At 44.2% G+C, this 14,205-nt stretch overlaps 1 protein-coding gene across 1 annotated transcript in view; it reads left to right on the plus strand.

Annotated features, from left to right (window-relative positions):
* The window catches only part of FNBP1 (formin binding protein 1), a 49,855-nt gene extending 36,571 nt beyond the window's left edge, over nt 1-13,284 (plus strand). Inside the window, exons 12-18 of the mRNA XM_083375374.1 lie at nt 2,317-2,331; nt 5,078-5,187; nt 5,953-6,085; nt 6,641-6,765; nt 7,703-7,842; nt 8,020-8,178; nt 8,652-13,284. Of these exons, the coding sequence (XP_083231500.1) occupies nt 2,317-2,331; nt 5,078-5,187; nt 5,953-6,085; nt 6,641-6,765; nt 7,703-7,842; nt 8,020-8,178; nt 8,652-8,659 (690 nt within the window). The 3' untranslated portion in view covers nt 8,660-13,284. The remainder of the gene's footprint in view (nt 1-2,316; nt 2,332-5,077; nt 5,188-5,952; nt 6,086-6,640; nt 6,766-7,702; nt 7,843-8,019; nt 8,179-8,651) is intronic.
* The last annotated feature ends 921 nt before the right edge of the window (nt 13,285-14,205 follow it).

The raw sequence follows: 14,205 nt of genomic DNA on the forward strand, positions 1-14,205 counted from the left end.
ATTCCATAGGAGCTTTTTTAGACTTCATTATGGACGCGGTGGCTCAGTGGGTTAGGACGCTGAGCTTGTCGATCAGAAGGTCGGCAGTTTGGCGGGTCGAATCCCGAGTGCCGCGTAACAGAGCGAGCACCTGTTACTCGTCCCAGCTTCTGCCCACCTAGAAGTTTGAAAGCACGTAAAAATGCAAGTAGAAAAATAGGGACCACTACGTGGGAAGGTAACAGCGTTCCGTGTCCCTTTGGCGTCTAGTCATGCCGGCCACATGACCACGGAGACGTCCTCGGACAAGCGCTGGCTCTTCGGCTTTGAAACGGAGATGGGCACCGGCCCCTAGAGTCGGAAACGAGTAGCACGCGTGTGCGGGGGAACCTTTACCTTTTATGGCACAATATTTTTTACTTTCAGGCACCTAAGAATCTGGAGGTCCACTTTCTTGATTCTATTCCTTCTTTCCACCACTGATGCATTCTGGAACCTTTTGGGAAGTCATGTTGACAGTTTAAAAGCCTCCACCGTAGATGCAAAAAAAAAAAAAAAGCAAGCCAAAATCAGGGGGAAAAGAAAAAAAACCCTGCAAAACAACACCTTTGGTCTCATTTCCGCCTTCTTCCTCTGTATCTCTCCCCTGCCTCATTTTGCAAGCTGTAGATATGCTGTATATATGTGTGGTCCAGCCCGTAGCATCTATGGAGTGACCGGTAAAAGAGTGGCCTTGCTGGATGGCAAATTTGTAGCTTTGGCGTCGTTTTTTCCCCTGTCTAGATAGTGGCCAGCTTTGACTCATAGCGCATGCTTCTGTAGGGATGTGTTTTTTTTCCCTCTGGCAACCATCCCTTGTAGTTTTGATAGCCTGCATGTAGCTGTTGGAGATGTGTAGTAGCCTCGTGTCTTTGTAGATGTTCACAGCCATCGGGGGGGGGGGGGGGGAGGGGGGCGGCACAGCAAAGGAGATGCTTGGATTTTGCGGCCCGGGGCTGAGCAACAGGGACCGAGAGACGCTCGCCCTTCAGTCTTGCATTTATTAAAAAAAAAAATTAATGCCCACTTTGCAGCTTGCCAGGCGGGGTTGGAAACGCCAGGGGACTGGGTCCATGGCTTAGGTGATTTATTATTTATGTCCCCCCTTTATTATTATTATTATTATTATTATTATTATTATTATTATTATTATTATTATTATTATTATTATTATTATTTTGGTAAACATCTCAAGATAGCAAACATACCTAATACTCCTAATTTCTCCTACTTTTCCCGCAACAACAACAACCTTGTGAGGTGGGCTGGGCTGAGAGAGAGGGACTGATCCACAGATAGAGAAATTAGCTCGATGGAAATATGCCAGATTTGTTCACAAAGCAAAAGGGATTAAAACCTTCTTTAAGTCCAGAGCATAGCAAGATAACATTCAGAAGCAACTCGGGTAGATTTATAAGATTCCAACTTGGTCTCAGATTTTTTATTTTTATTTTTTAACCATTCTGATACGCTTGGATAAATTAAAATACACAGATGCGCTAACTCATTCCATGCAGAGGTTTGTTTATTTTTAGAATTTGGTTTACTCTCAGCATTTATTTTTAGATATTTCAGCAGGATATTATCTGACCTATTTTAAAATCCAGGACAGGAAGCCCTGTTTGTCAATCTATTACAATGTTACTGGCAGATTAAAAAACCTAAAATTGCACCGGCCACCCCCATGTTTTGAACGATGGCTGTAAAACCCATGCCTTTGGTGAACACATCAGTAAGCTGGAGCTGTCATTGTTTTATGTAATAACGATCCATTTATTTCATTGGCTTCATCTAAGGCTAAACTTTTAGCTTACATCTATGCGTTCTCTTGAGGTCTTTTGGCTGTGAATTAATGCAAAATCATACTTGGAAGCAACAAACACGATCCTAATAACTACATTTTAAAAGTTGGCATTAAGTTAAGGGGTCTAAACCAGAAGTAGTCGCCTTTGAACGACTCACCAGCTCTCAAGTCACCTTTTTTTGCAGAGGCTGGTTAGCACGGAAGAGGCAGGATAAAAAAAAAAAAACAACCAAAACACTGAATTTATATCTTCTGGCTGTTGGGAGACCAAGGCAGTATTTTTTTTTTAGCCCCTTTACGATCTTGTGAACCTTTGCAAAGTTGTGTAACGAGCAGTGTCCATTTGCACAAGCTGAGCGGACTCTGTGCGTCTGTCCATTTGCATCGTTTTATTAGAAACCGTTTGAAGCTTTATCTCCTTTTTCTGATATGTTCTTTTCTTTCTCTCTTCCTTTTTTCCCCCCTTCTCCGTCCTCCTCCGTTTTAACATGAAGCTTTCCCTGAAGCTGGTAAGCACCATCCCAGCATGAATATTTTTTTTTTAAAAAAATCACCATTTTATGTGTGACTTGCAGCTTATCCAAACAGCTACATTGAAAAATAACTTTTTTTTTCCCTGTTGTCTTTTCTTTTCTGTGTTTGTGTGTGTGTGTGTGTTTTTATTTATTTTATTTTATTTTGGCCGTTATCAGATAACTTTGAATATGCAGGTCTGGAATTTAATGGAGGTGATTCCATTTTTTTAATGCTGCTAATGAACTACTAAGAATTAACTTGTGATGTGTCAGTTTAATTAGATGGCTTTCAGAAAGCCACATGATGCAGGCTGTAAAAACATAGACAGGAGGCTTGTCGTTCTGAACTGACAGACAGCCTTGAAACAGATTTAAAATAATTTAATTTGGGTGAAAAAGACACTTTTCTCCATCCACAGGTGGGGACAGGGAAGAAGACGAAGTGTTGAACTCAATGAACCACAGAGAAAAGTCTGGCCAATTCAGATCACGATTTGTTAAAAAAAAAATATGCTCCCAAATGAAAGGAGAGTTAGGATTGCAAGTTTTTGGTTTTGTTGCTGTTTTTTTTTTGCAAATTCCAAGAATGTGTTAGTTAAAGGTTTGCTATCCTTACAAAGGAATCGGTCACTATTCCAAATTGGCAAGGAGCTGAAAACATCCATCTGCTGAATTTTTTCCCCCAAATAAAATATGTGGTATCACTTTCACTGCTAAAAGGTTTTCCTCCTATCTGAAGCAGCCGACTGTCCAGCAAAAAACTCAATATTTGATACCAAAGCCCCTGAGGGCAGGACAAGAAGCAGCGGATGGAAACTAATTCAAGGAGAAGCAATTTGGAACTAAGGAGAAATTTCCTGACAGTGAGAACAATCAATCGGTGGGCGATCTAACTTAGAATTAGAGAGAAATCTATGGATTCCAAAATTAATCAGTGGAACAGCTTGCCACCGGAAGTTGTGGGTGCTGCATCACTGGAGGATTTCATGAAGAGATTTTTTTGGACCCTACCCAATGGAGAACTAAAGGAATATATAAATCGATCATCCTTGATATAAGTCTTGGCGGATCCTTCTCTGTCCTTCTTTGAGTTCAAACTGATCACCTCTTTCCCAGTCTTAATAAATGGACCCAACAGATGCTGTTGCCATCTTGGTTATCCATTTGTCTTGGTCTGCTAGCAAACTACGTTTTTCAGCCTTGCACGTGCAAACTCCCCAAACTAATGCTATTTAATCCCATCCCAGCAAATTTCAAGCAAACCTTTTAAAAGAATAACTCCATTTAATTCCAAAAACTGAGGCTGGTGATGAGGGATTTTCACGGCAGGTTCATCCTACGTTCCAGCTCAAAGAGAAGGTTTGCTCAAATATCTTCACGGTGAATACGTTGGTGGGTTAAGTTTGGCACCACAGGTAGTCCTCAACTTACGACCGCAACCGACCCCCAAATTTCCATCGCTAAGCAAGACAGTTCGTTAAGTGAGCGTTGTTGCCCCATTTCATGATCTCTCTTGCCCCAGTTGTTAGTTAAGCGAGTAGTACAATCCTAAGTCATTTTTTTCAGTGCCGTTGTAACTTCAAACGGTCACTAAACAAGCTGTTGTAAGTCGGGGATTCCCTGTAATTATTTGTTCTGGGTTGGAGGTGCTTGGATCAAGAATTCTGGGTGGAATAATCAGAGGCAGTTCAGGTGGTTAACAGACTGATCAACTCAAACTCAGACAGTTGATTGACTGGTTTGTCAAAGGACAGCATCCGGGCAAGTTGGAACCAAACAGCTCGGCCTCAGATTAAGCCTCCCTTGCATTTGTTAGCTGGATTAAACAACCAGAAGGGCTTCAATGCTGCATGAGAAAATTCAAAGCCACATGGCAGATCTGCCCGAGGGAGAACATTCTTCTTTTGAACGGACGGATGATAAAAAAGAGTATTAAATGACAGGCTGATTTCTTCTCAGGGTGGAATGAAGCATGCAGGAAAGTAGGTGAAAAGCAAAATAAATCCAATTGTTTGCCCGGAAATCTGAAACCTCCTTCCTCTGAGGTTTGCAAAAGGCCAGTCTTATCCCCAGCCTATGTTTTAATCAACCTCCTGTGAAGCATTCCGGTCCAGAAAATAGCTAATTTCCTGCTTAATCTGGCCCTGATTTGATGGTGATTCCACTTCTATCTCTTTTCAACAGCTGGGGGGAAGGGAAAAAAAATCAGAAGTCTGGTAGTGCTTTTTCCGACAAATGTTATGATGTTTGTGGAATAAATTTAATTAAATTAAGCTTTTGTCAGATGCAGCTCTCTTCATCCATAACAAACCTATTTTCCCTTCCCTTTTCTCACCCGACCCCCTCCTCGTTTAAACCTTAGATTAATCTATCCATTCTACGCATCCAATGAAGAGAATTGTGGTTTACAAAAGCTTTAAGCCTTTTAGTAAAATTAGCTATTCAGAAAAGGTGCTCCCAGGTTTTTTTATTCCGATTTTTGTTTTTTCTAAAGAGAGATGCTTGGATCTCAGAAGAGAGCGTGGGAACTCCCCGCGATTGGCTGTTCAATAGCCAATCCGCCGCCTTAAAAATGCCTTTAAGTCAATGAAGGCAACACCTTTTGATAGCTAATTGGGTCAGAATATTGCAAAGCGAGCAGATAAAATCTCAGGTGCGATGGAGGCATCCCTTGGAACTTCATCACGATTGAGAGATTTCATTCCTCTTTTTCTCCTTTTTCTCCTTCCTGCAACCCCAGGGAGGAGGACCAGAAGATTACAGCAATCTTCCTCCGGAGCAACGAAGAAAGAAACTCCAGCAAAAGGTGGATGAAATCAACAAGGACATTCAGAAAGAGTTGGATCAAAGGTAGATCAAATGATATAAATAAGAACATTTAGACTCCAGAAAGAGTGCAGAGAAGAGCAGCAAAGATGATTGGGGGACTGGAGGCTAAAACGTCTGCAGAACGGCTACAGGAATTGGGTTTGTCTAGTCTAAGGTAGAGAAGGACTAGGGGTGACATGATAGCAGTCTTCCAATACTTGAGGGGCTGCAACAAAGAGGAGGGGGTCAACTTATTCTCCAAAGCAGCAGAAGGCAGGAGAAGAAACAATTGGTGGAAATTACTGAAGGACAGAACCAACCTGGAATTAAGGAGAAACTTCCTAACAGTGAGAACAATTAATCAGTGGAATAACTTGCCTGCAGAAGTTGTGGGTGGTCCAAGACTGGAGGTTTTTAAGATGAGATTGGACAGCCGTTTATCTGGACTGGGATGGGGTCTCCTGCTTGAGTAAGGGGTTGGACTAGAAGACCTACAAGGTGTCCCTTCCAACTCTGTTACTCTGTAGCCAAAGTACGAATGCAGAATGCTTTTCCTGGCTCTGGTTTTGCGGAATAAATGCAAAAGCCGGTTCCCAAATTGGGAATGTTTTATCTTCCAGCAGGAATGCCTCCTGAAGCCTGCCTATGGTTTATTCGATAACTGTTAGAATTAAAATAACAGTCTTTGGTCATGGGGATATAGTGACTCTAAATGGATTAGTACCGGCCCATTCCCAGGTCCTGAAAAGGCGTTGACAGTGATTTTAAGTGCCTGGCGGATGATGGCTCTTCCCTCTTCCTTCACAGAGAGGCCTTAACGAAAATGAAAGATGTCTACATCAAGAACCCCCAAATGGGGGACGCAGCCAGCGTGGACATTAAGTTAGCTGAACTCGGACAAAACCTGGAGAAGCTGAGGCTGGAAATACAAAAATTTGAGGTAGGGAGTTATCTAAGCCAGAGGTCCCCAACCTTTTGGGCACCAGGGGCCGGTTCCACGGAGAAGGGTTTTTTCCACGGACTGGAGAATACGTGGTTTTTGTGCTGCCTGCATCCCACGGATGGGGCTTTGTTTGTGCAGACCGGTTACTGGCATACTATGGCCTGGTACTGGTCCACGAACCGGGGGTCGGGGACCCCTAATCTGAGCATCAGTTACGGTGTCCTCCTTGTCCCGCCAGGCTGGTCAGATCCAAATGTTTTTCCCAAGATGCTGAAATATATCCGTCAGCTTTGCAAGATAATCCAGAGAAAACCCCCAACTCTCTCTTTATTGTCCGGTCACCTTAACAGAATCTTGCAGGACTGAAAGTATCTGTCCTCCCCTGTCACTCTCTGGAAAACTATGAAGGGACTCTTCTGAGATGTTTCCCCCACCCCTTTTCCGTCTCTGGGCTGAGATACCTTTATCTGCTCTGCCGTTCTTCCTCCCGTCTCCCAAGGCCGTTTTCACAGACCATTCAAGTCCTTCATTTCCCGTCCTTCTCGGCTTCAGGGCTGGCTAGCGGAGGTAGAAGGTCGTTTACCTGTCCGGACAGAGGCGATGCGCCGCCAGAGTGGAGCGTACGAGCCCCAGAGCAACACCTTGACCGTCACCAACTGTGTCCAGGACCGAGAGAGGTACAGTACCTGCACAGTGCTGGTGGCAAAGGTTTGGTGCCCTGCCCTCTTGCATGCCAGCCTCACCTCGCTTTGATACTTGACTTCTGATGCACCTTACTCTCCTCCAGTTCTACCCCTCACAAGAACAACAACCCCGAGAGGTAGGCTGAGTGGAGAGGGGCTGGCCCAGGGGTTCCTAGAGAGCTCCCATATTTGACAGCCGTTTGGAATCTGGCTGCAATCTCAGTTTCATTTTCTCCAAGATCTCTGGATCCCAGGCAAAGTGATCTCAGCCTACACGGGTGGCCAGGTTAAAAGGGGTGGGGTCATGTTGAAAAAGTTTGAGAGTAAGGTTAGATTGAGATAACCTTTATTGTCTTTTTTTTTTACGGTGAGTGGCATGTTCCACGAGCTCAGGTGCAATGTGCATTTTGTTGCCTGGAGCACACACCCTGCAAGGCAGCAGACGGCTCGTGTTGCAAGCTGCAGTGGGCTGCAGCTGCCAAAAAAGCCAATGCAGTCCCAGGCTGCATCAACATAGGAAGTGACACATTGCTTTAGGCTGCGCTGGTGAGATCACTCTTGCAATACCGCTTCCAGTTTTGCTCGCTGCAATATAAAAAAGATGTTGAGACTCCGGAAAGAGTGCAGAGAAGAGCAACAAGGACGATTGGGGGTCTGGAGGATAAAACACAGGATGAAAGGTTGCAAGGACTGGGTTGTGTCTAGTCTAGGGAAGAGAAGGACGAGGGGTGACCTGACAGCATTTTTCCAATACTTGAGGGGCTGCCACAGAGAAGAGGGGTCGACCTATTCTTCAAAGAGGTCAAAAGATCACAGCAGAGACCCAGGGGGAGGGGCAGGGGGAGGGGCAGCGTCTCCTTCCTTCTTCTTCCCAGCCCGTCTGACAGCTTGCTATAGTGGCTGCCTTCTCTTTCCATTTTCCTGTCTTGAGCAGTCCCGATGGCGGTTACACAGAGGAACCCAGCCAGGAGAGTGACATGAAAACGCCGACGACCGAATTCGACGATGAATTTGACGACGAGGAACCCCTCCCCACAATTGGCACCTGCAAGGCTCTGTACACCTTTGAAGGTAAGGGGGGGGGGAATTCTCCAAACGGGCCCCAGCAGCTTCTGGTTCAAAGATTCTGGCGTGCCCTTTACAAAAACGCCCAGGACTAGCCTGATGCAGAGGATGTGACCTGAATTTAGGGGTTGTTTGGTTCTTTTGGGCCGCCCGTATTGATCCACCTCAACTTCTCATTTGCAGGACAGAACGAAGGAACCATTTCTGTGATGGAGGGAGAAACTCTGTACGTCATAGAGGAAGACAAAGGGGACGGGTGGACCCGCATCCGGAGGAACGAGGATGAGGAAGGCTACGTCCCCACTTCCTATGTCGATGTCTTTTTGGAGAAGAATGCCAAAGGTAACAGAGCTTACACAGGAGGTCCTCGGCTTACGACTACAATTAAGCCCCAAGTTTCCAATGCTAAGCGAGGCAGTTTTTAGGTGAGTCCTGCCCCGTTCTAAGATCTTCCTTGCCACAGTTGTTAAGTGAATCACTGCAGTGCTTAACTTAGTCACACAGTTCTTAAGTAAATCTGGCTTCCTCCCCCCTTGACTTTGCTTGTCAGAAGGTTGCAAAATGGGATCACGTGACACACACACACACACACACCCCGGGACACTGCGACCGTCATAAATACGAGTCCGTTGCCAAGCGTCTGAATTTTGATCATGTGACTATTGCTGCAACAGTCATAAGTGTGAAAAACAGTCACAAGTCACTTTTTTCAGTGCTGCCGTGACGCACGTTAAAGGAACTGGTGTAAGTCCTTTAGTGTACATTTCTTCCTCCCCCACTACTCTTATTTTTTGCTGGTTTGTTTTTTGTTTTAGATTCCTAAAGAAAGAAAAAATTAAGAAGTCAGTTGCTGTAACAAGAGCTTCGGGACGAGCTTGGGCACAGGAGAAGAAACAGATGATTGGATTTTACGATTATTTTGAAACGTGTCCCGTTTTCGAAACCATTCTGGCGTTTGCGAGCTTGGGATGAAAGGGAGGGAGAATGAATGAATGAAGCCCTCGTGGAAGGAGAATTAAAACTCCCTTCCAAAACTGTCCTTCATTGCTTCTTACGTTCACCTGCATTTCAGCTGTTGCACCAAGGAATCCATCCTGGCTGGGGGTTCAAGCGATTCTCACCATGGCTTTCCAGATCCAAACTGTGGGATCCCTTCTCCCTCCAGAGAAGGGATGGAATCAGAGCTGACCGACAAATAGTTGCCCTTACTCACCCATTTTCTCATCCCAGTTCCTCAAAGGATTTTGTAAACAGTTTTCGTTTCTCCTACGCAGCAGATGAGAAACAGGGATTTCCCTAGCCGGTGTCTTCGAAACCGAGGTAGTAGATGGATGGTCTCACTACTAGATAGAAATTGGAATTCGCAATGAAGTCTGAAATCATACATTTGGTCCACAGCTAATTCTAGGGCCTAAGGCTGAAATAATTTATGTTTTAATCTAGCAGATCTACCTTCAGCTTGAGGGGGGTGGGGGTGGCTTTGCACCCTGTTGTGATTGCTTGAGAAGAAAATGGAGGAATCGGAAGGATTCTGCTTAGAGCAGAAGATGGAAATGTTTCCTATTTGGAATCTATAGGACCTCTTGGCCACATTGGTTAGGCTAGCCTGTATGGTCCTCCTTGAGGACCCTAGATTGGAGAAGAATGCAAAGCATGCTCCCCTCCAGCTGGGTGAGTGGTTGTGTTTGGTGTGACCCACACCATGGTGTGGTGGAGGGACCCCATTTCTCCTGTCTCGCTCCGTCTGTCCATCACATCAAGATCCAGAGGAGGTTCATCGGAAGGAGAAGAAGCTTCTACCAGGGTTTAGACCAGGGGTAGGCAACCTTGGATCTTTTATGACTCGTGGACTTCAACTCCCAGAATTCATGAGCCAGCATGGCTCAGGAATTCTGGGAGCTGAAGTCCACGAGTCATAAAAGAGCCAAGGTTGCCTACCTCTGGTTTAGACTAAGGCATAGTGAAGTACAATGTTAGCGTGATGTATAAATGAAGCTGCAGAGTTTGGCAATTCATGGTGAGCCAAAAGTGTGCCTTGCTCAGACCAAGGCGTTCCCGTGTTCAGAAACACCCTGTTTTGGTCCTGGGTTCAAGCAGTTCCACAGAACCTGAGAACTTGCAGAAAGTGGTTCAAAGGTCCTGGTTTTAGGCTGCTAAGATGGTCAGATCAGAGTTGTCTTTTGATCGCCCTGGTATTCACCAGGACTTTGGTTCCAAGGCTCACCTCCGCTAAAAACCCATGACGTGGTCTGCAGCTCTCCTGCAGGCAGGAATCCAGGTTTCCATTCTAGGAAGTGCCTAGGGATAATGGATCCCCTTCATCCTACAGACCTCTTAGTAAGAATTAGGGATTTTTCTTCCCCCCTGGGGTCAACCTTGGTGGCTTGAAGAGCAGGTGGGCTTCAAATCCCAGAATTCTCAAGCCAGGCCAGATGTTTGGCTGATGAATTTTGGGAGGAAAAGCCAGGAAAACTGGCACCAACCCAAAACCTTGCTCTGCTCCCGAGGGATCTCTCTGCCCACCTGCGTGACTTTCATTTCACCAACATTCTTTTAGCTAGCCAACATCATTCATGCCAGTCTTGGTTTCTTTCTCCTCTCGGCTTGTTAGTTCCCGGTTCTGCCCTCTCTCCGTCACCCGGGTCGCTTTCTCCTGCCCTTTTAATTTATTAAATTATTTTGCATGGCGCCTCTCTAAATCCACTCCCCTTTTCTTGCACGTCCACTCCGATATTTATTTACTTCAGCTTTTCCCAACCTCATCCTGCTTGTGGACTCTCTTGCCTCGGGCAATGGGCTGGAATAGAAGATCTCTAAGGTCCCTTCCAGACCGTGGATTCTGTGATCCATCCCAGCCAAATTTCACTGTGATTCCTTCCCTTCTCGGCTCTTGTCTGCTCTCAAGTTCCATCCTAGTTTTTAGTTCCCTTTTGGGGGCTGCGCCATCAAATCAAAGTTGCGGTGTGGTCAACGTCCCCAAAGATCTACGATCCTTCCCGAAACTGGAGCCTTGTGACGGAATCGCTAAGAAGGCTATTGCTGTGCCGAGTTTGAGAGACTGCTGGATTTGAACTCACCTCTTCTCAGGAGCCTCTGCAGTTTGGGGAGCCAGAAGGGGCCTGGGGTAGCTCCGGATTGCAGCTTCAATGAGCTGTGCCTGCAGCCAAGATTTGAAAGACGGAGCAATCTCTCCAAGAACAGGAGAATGAGATCTCAGTTCTCCATCCAAAGAAGTTGAAAAGGACTTGGTGGAATTGATTTTCAAGGAATTTTTGAAGGATTCCCTGCCTAGGTAACACATCGCCAAGAGAACTTGAGTTCTCCTGACATTTTTTGGGTGAAGGTTGTAAAGCAAGGAAGTGAGGAGTTGGAAGCTGAAGCAGACACTGGAAATACTCTCCAGATCAGCAGTTTAATACGAGTGGACTATCAGTATCCATTTGTGGATATCATTGCACCATTATAACTCCTTCCACATCCTCACCATTAAAATGTCCTAGTGAAAGAAAAATAAAGCTTGACTGCTACAAACCTCAGCGAGCTAGGAACAATTCTAGGAATTGCCAGCCTGGATTGGCTGATGACCAAAAGCCCAAGAAACTAAATTGAGCCTCCACTCTTGGGAATAGTTTAACTGTGGGGATCAGAGGCTGGCTAGGGAGGGGGGCCTTTGCTGCAAGGGAGCTGTCAACTGCAGCATATTTGTGTAACCGCCTGTTTGGGGTGGGCATGGAAAATTCAGGGGGGGGACTTTTTTTTTTCAAAATTGTTACCCTGGTGGGCCAGGCTGACACCCAAACTTTCCTCAAGCAGAAGGCAGACTATCCTTCCAGAAAGTTTCCAGGGAGAGTTTGAGGAAGCCCAAAGCAAAAAATAAAAAATTTCAGCATGATTTGGCAAGAGAGCTTCGCATTTGCTAGTCCATTTAGGAAACTGCAGCTTGGGACAGTGGTTGTTATTGGTTCAAAACTAAAATGAGGGACTTCCCAAAATAAACATCCTGCTTTAGTTCAAAAATCCCATTTTCTTCTCCTTTCCCAAATCTGGTGTCCTTAGAAAAGGGTCTCTCTGCTCTCTTTTGATTTTTTGAGGAGCAACTGCCCTTTTTTCAAAAAATAAAAAATGTTTCTTGTAAGCATCATGTATGATGCACCACCAAATCTAAGATCTCGCTAGACTATTCCTGACCAGGAATGTCCATGCGGAGAGAGAGATATACCCAACTGTAGTTTGTTTTCCACAAACCAAGGTTACAATTGATGCATGGGTACAATCTCTTTTTTTTTATTCAGGTGCAAAGGCTGGGGTGGCGGGAAATAAGATGAGCTGTGCCATCATTATATCTGTCCAACCTAATATTTCTGACATGACATGGGTTTAATTTGGGGAAAAAAGAGAGAAGTGGATGAGTTTAAGACATAGAGGAAGGGAAATTTATCAATTCTTTCATTTTTCAACCCTGGAATAGGAGCAAATGCCTAAGACTCATTTTCTTTGAAATGCTTATTTTTCATGCAACAGTAGAAAAAAAATGGAAGGACAGAGAATTGTTATTTGCCCTTAATTTTAATTCAATTATTTTTTTGGTTGCCTGTTTTACTTAGCCACACACCTCCCCAAGATGGCTGGGGGGGGGGATACTTAGGAAATCATGGTGCCAAAAAAGCTGTAGTTTTGAATCCCAACATGTTTTGATTTGGAAGACTTGTTTTGAGATTTTTATGTCATCTCGGAAACTTTCACACAAATGGCATAATAAATTTAAGATTTTTTTCCAAAAAATCTTCCTATTTCAGACTATTGTCCCTGAGAACCCCATATAGAGACCCTATGTTAGAATATATATGTATATATATTTGAAGTTTCATCTATGCTTAAAAAGCATGCATGAAATTTTAATGCAGGGCCTTAAGAGGTATGAATTTGAAGTAGACAAGTAACACCAAAAGTTTCTGAAGTTTTTCCTCCTTGGTTAGGATCAGACTAAAAAGACAGATTATCCTGGCCTCTCAACTCATCCTCTACTCTTGCTAACGCCCTTTCTTACCATCTGTAAATAGACGAAGAGAGAAAAAAAATATTTACTGAAAAACTGTGTTTTAATGCTGAGTATTTTTCAAAAGTTCTGCGTACTTCCCATTCCTCCTTCTCATGCTTGAAGTGTCAAAAAGATTTAAAGGAGAAAAAAAAACCGCCAAATTATATTTTAACATAAAATGTCAAGCACTTTTTGTTTCATTTTTAATTTTTTTAATGGTTTACTTCTGTGTATTTAGGCACTGGATTCTTTTTATGTAGGTTTTTGGTGGCAACTTAAATGTCTCTTGTGTATGTATGATTTTCCTAGCTGAAAAAAGGTGTAAAGGAAATCCGAGTTCTAGTGTTTTGACTCATTTTATTTCTGGCAACAGAATTCAATCAAATAAAGTGCTTCCATTTGAAAGCGAACTGAGACTTGAGCTGTGATTGCTGCACATTGGGATGGATTTATTAGAAATGTAGAGAGGGAGGGGGGGACAATTACCAATTTTGCACCTGTATGCTTGCAACAGAACATGTAATTCCCATTGCTAAAATGAAGTGAGTCGCGCCTTATTTTGCCACGGCTGTTAAGTGAATCACAGCAGTCTGTCATGGCTGCATTTCTTTTTCTTAATTTCTTTCCTTCCTTCCTCTCTCCCTCTCCTTCCTTTCCTTCTTTCTTCCCTCCTTTTCCCTTCCTTCCATTTCTCCCTCCCTCCCAGAAAGGGCGGAATCGACCTAAAGAAACAGAACAAAATGTTAGGTTTGACACTTAAGCCTCTATTTTTAATAGTTTTTAAAGCAGTGCCTCTGGTTTACAGAGCAGGCAGAGAGCTGTCTGCAAATTCGTTCGGTATGAGACATGCCATAAGAGCTTGGAAGAATTTCCAGACTGGAGAAGGCGGGACAGAGAGAGGGAATCTGTTGTTAATCAATCAACACAATGGCAAGTGGATCCTTTGCTAGTTCTCCCAGCAGAGGACCTGCTTGATACTCTGGCTGCAGCAAAAGGTCCCCAAGCAGAGAAGATCACTTTTCACCTTCTCTTGTTGCAGTTGGCTGGGCTTCCTACCAAAAATAGCAGAGCGTGTCTGTGTGTCATTTTGTCAGGCCTCTGGGAAGGATTGGTTTAAAAAAAGAAGGAAAAAAAAGCAGCCCAGCCAGCCATGAATTATTAACCCCAAGAGGAAAAACTGACACCAAGCAGAGCTCAGAACAGCTGCTTTGGAAAAAAAAATTTTTAGAGACAGATAAAAGACAAGTGACAGTAGCATCATTTTGGACAATCTGCAGAAAGAGACCAATTTTTCCTCCTAAATATCAGGGTCCAGCGAGCAGTTAGTTCTC

Source organism: Vipera ursinii, assembly GCF_947247035.1.
Source record: "Vipera ursinii genome assembly, chromosome: 16".
Lineage (NCBI taxonomy): Eukaryota > Metazoa > Chordata > Lepidosauria > Squamata > Viperidae > Vipera > Vipera ursinii.